We start from the raw sequence: 4,381 nt of genomic DNA on the forward strand, positions 1-4,381 counted from the left end.
ACCAGTGTTAGTTTTTCTTCAAAGTCTTCTCTGCTAGAAGCATGTCTGCAGATAGAAAATTTGGGGAGGGCAGAATTATTGATTCAAAAGCAATTTATTGAGAGGATTTTTTTTTCAATGATGTTTATAAGATGATACATTGAACTGACACCAAGTATACCTAAGCTGTAGGTTTATTAGAAGCAGCAACAGAACGTATGTGATTCAAATGTGAAGACTCAGTTTGTGTGACACAAAGAGGTAATCAAACGTTATTGTGTGTTATGCGCACTCACATCTCAACTAACCAGTGTATAGGAATCACTCTCAGATTTACTTCTCTTGAGGTTACACACTGGCCAGGACTTTGGAGCTCTTCATATAGTCTTCCTCATCATTTCAAGCAGATTGGGCAAAAAACAGTAGTCAAGGATGAGAAACCAAACATCAATAACGTTCATCTTGCTGGGACTGACAGAGGACCCCCAACTGAAAATTTTGCTTTTTATCTTTCTGTTTCTTTCCTACGTGCTGAGTGTATCTGGAAACCTAACCATCATCACCCTCACTCTGATTGATCCCCACCTTAAAACACCGATGTATCTTTTCCTCCAAAATTTCTCCTTCTTAGAAATTTCATTCACAACTGCTTGTGTCCCCAGATTCTTATACAGCATATCATCTGGGGACAAGTCCATTACCTATACTGCTTGTGCCGGTCAACTGCTGTTTACAGACCTCTTTGCAGTAACAGATTTTTTTCTCCTGGCCACCATGTCCTATGATCGCTATGTGGCCATCTGCAAACCCCTGCATTACACCACCATCATGAGTAGCACAGTCTGCAGGAACTTCATCCTCTTCTGTTGGGTAGCAGCACTCATCATGATTCTGCCACCAATTAGTCTAGGTTTGGGCCTGGAATTCTGTGATTCAAACATCATTGATCATTTTTGCTGTGACGCATCTCCTATCCTGAAGATCTCTTGCTCAGACACATGGTTGATAGAACAGATGGTTATAGTCTGTGCTGCATTGACCCTCATCGTCACCCTCACGTGTGTAGTTCTTTCCTACATTTACATCATTGGGACCATTCTACGGTTTCCCTCTGCCCAGCAAAGGAAAAAGGCCTTTTCCACTTGTTCCTCCCACATGATCGTTGTTTCCATTACGTATGGTGGCTGCATCTTCATTTATGTCAAACCTTCAGCCAAGGATGAAGTAGCTATTAATAAGGGGATCTCACTCCTTATTACTTCTATCTCACCGATGTTGAATCCCTTTATTTACACACTGAGAAACAAGCAAGTGAAGCAAGCTTTTCATGACTCAATTAAAAAAATTGCATTCCTCTCAAAGATGTAAAGGAGAAATGAGTCAATGCATCCAACTGAAAGGAAGGAGGAAGAGGCCCAAAACCTGAAGCTTCTAATACTATTTGTCTCTATATCATTTATTCTGCAGTCATACGGACATTCTCACTTTCTTTTTAAACAGCTGACTATGAACCCTATTCCATATTTATTCTCCACTAAAACTAAACTCTGGGGTATTTACTCTTAGTGTCTGACAGCAACTGATGTTTGCCAAACATGTTGGTTGTTATCCCTGGAAACACAGTAGACCACTTTTTTTTTCTTTTTTTGCCATATTTGTATACTGTTAGGTGCCACAATGTAGCCTATGTTATACTTAAGAGAAAGGCTGTGGAGGTGATGTGCCCTATTTCTAGACCCGGCCTGTAAAACACCTAATATGTGATTCACCATCCTTTTCTTTTCCCCACCTACCAGCCAGATGCCAGGTTTAAATGACTTTGTAAGCTTCACATCGGTGATGAATACAGTTGATTTTCCATCTCAGCTATAGTCTCCATCCAACGACAGGCAGTCACAGCAAACTTGATAAAGCTTCTCCTCTGCCCCACCTCAACTCAGTTGTCACCAGATTTGACAGGTAAAGTCTTACAGAACTATCCCTGTGAGTTAGTTAAAGGGACCACATTCACAGTTACCTCTATTTTGGCTAAACGCGTGAAATTATGGCCCATACTAAAGTATCGTTACAAGTAAGTATTGTTAAATTTAATACTGTGAATGTTCTGTCCTGACTCTTGGCATCATCTTCCTCAGACACCCGTAAATTCAAATCCAGGCTAGAAGAACCATATGAGGAAAATAGTACTAAAAGTAATACACACAAAGTTGTGAATTTCTACTACTACCCACCCCTCTTTCACATCTCCTGGTCCTATAAACCTTTCCAGCTAAGTGCCCATACTATTTCCTATCATGTTCACTGTGAGAAGACAATTATTTATATAAAATTCCAGACTTTTGTCAACCACATTTTTGGAATAACTAGTGTTTAAACCGCCCTTTCCAATTTCCTAGCAGTCCATTGCATTGAGAGCATTATGGAATATAATACATCTATATAATGTTTTGTTCTTCTTGACCCATCATGTACATTGATAGGAGTAAAGTATGTAACTGTATCAGAAGGAATAGATTCAAGATGCTCTACAAGGGATTGTGCACATGGATGTGGTCCCTCAATCTCTTGCAGATCCCCTAAACTTAACCGAGGGAGTAAATTTAGCCCCCTGTACAAAGATTTGCCATTCCAAATCACAATCCCCACTACATTTGGAACTCTAACAAGCGAGGATAAATTGAATAAATCTGAATGAGCATTTTAAGATGTGCATGTTGATGTAAAGTGGCTTTCTCAAACATTACAATTGATATTTCACTCGTAATTCTTTAGCGACATCCTAATAGTTGATATTTTTTTCATCCTACTCTTTGAAAACATGTTTCTCTGGAGGTCTGTCCTTAATTAATCCCTTGTAAGGGGATTTCACCAGGTGACCGCTTCTTTTCTGCACCATGCACCCTGCCCACTGGTCCTCGGTCACAGCTTTGATCCAACACCATTAAGGCCAGGCTGTCATCGCTCTGCACTCCACACCCTGGGGCCTAAAATGCAGCTATGACTAGACTGCACTGGTCTATGCCCAGCCCACTGAGGCTCTACTGCCCCCTCCCTGGAAGTGGAAACACTGCACCCCACCTAGTGGGCCGCTTCACACTCATTTGCAGATGCAAGTCTATCCCACCAAAGCCAGTTTGAAAAGGCTGCAAGAGGCAACTGCTCCCTCAAATTTGTAGACATCACTGCAAAGCCATGATGTTTCATAGAAACATGAAAAGGCAAAGTAATATGACACCATCAGGGGAGCACAATAATTTTCCAGTAACTGAGACCAAACAAATAGAAATCTATGAGTTCTGTGAAATAGAATTCAAAATAATTATATTAAAGGGGATGAATAAGTCGTGAGAATCTATGTACAGTATGGATAATAATTAATAATACTATATTATATACTTGAAATTGGCTGAGAGATCTTAAGCATTCTCACAACAAAATAAAAAATTATATACATATAAGGTGATGGATACATTAATAACTTGATTGTGGTTTTCGTCTCACGATGTTTATGTGGATTAAATCATCATTAAATCATTACATACAATTTTATCTGCCAATTATTCCTAATAAATCAGGAAAAAAACACAGACACATGTATACGAAAAAATAACCATTTGATTAATACTAAAAATAGAAATAGAAAGGCCCATGAAATATAAAAACAGAAGAATCATAAAAATCAGGGAGGTATTTCTGAAAACTATCAACAGTAATCATTTTGCCTTTTCTTTCATTAAAAGCTTTTTTCTTTTATATTATCTGAATAGTTATATTTCCACTAAGCATTCATTACACATTTTACAAGAATTGTCCTTATCATCTTACAAGTACTTAAAATGATGTTGGAATAAAAGAAAAGAAAGTTCCCTTTGGCCTTGTAATCTGGTACTTATTATTGCATACCTGGCTATGTTAACGTTATTTGTATCTGTGTCTCGCAGGACATTTTCCCCAGTTCTGTTTGCTCCGCTCTATAGTCCCAGAGTCTTACACAAGAGATTCATTAGTAATGTTTAGGTCATAACCACAAAGGACAGATGTGTTTATTTCACTTAAATGAAAATTGGGTCAATTTTGTCATTTTAGAAATAGTTTCCTGTGCTAGAAATATCAGAATACCAATTTTTACAGAAACAGAGATCCTTATCTACCCATTTAAACTATTGTAAGCTTTGTAGTTAACAGGGTAAAGGAAATATTTCCTGGGCTCACAAGGAGGCAGGCCTCTTGTTGAAAAAGTCTTCCTCTTCTGTAGATGGTGGACCACTTAGTGAAAACTGCAATTGCTCAGCTCTCTGTGTAAGTCTGCCATCACAGAATGAGCAATCAGGGCCCACCCACTCATCTCCATGATAAGACATTCCTGGATGACTTTTTTCACCCTCCTGAACTTAAGAGTTCC

The 4,381-nt window shown here is 38.7% G+C and overlaps 1 protein-coding gene across 1 annotated transcript; it reads left to right on the plus strand.

Moving 5' to 3' along the window:
* Positions 1-381: 381 nt before the first annotated feature.
* Positions 382-1,347, plus strand: LOC123791205 (olfactory receptor 6C2-like). Its single transcript, XM_045795833.2, has one exon. It carries the CDS (start codon positions 412-414, stop codon positions 1,345-1,347), a length of 936 nt encoding a protein of 311 aa, XP_045651789.2. The 5' UTR covers positions 382-411.
* Positions 1,348-4,381: the final 3,034 nt, after the last annotated feature.

Source organism: Ursus americanus, chromosome 17 (genome assembly GCF_024610735.1).
Source record: "Ursus americanus isolate L20-20 chromosome 17, mUrsAme1.1.p, whole genome shotgun sequence".
NCBI classification, from domain to species: domain Eukaryota; kingdom Metazoa; phylum Chordata; class Mammalia; order Carnivora; family Ursidae; genus Ursus; species Ursus americanus.

Excerpts from the sequence above, each read along its gene's own strand:
- LOC123791205 (XM_045795833.2), top strand. The coding sequence starts at position 412 with ATGAGAAACCAAACATCAATAACGTTCATCTTGCTGGGACTGACAGAG.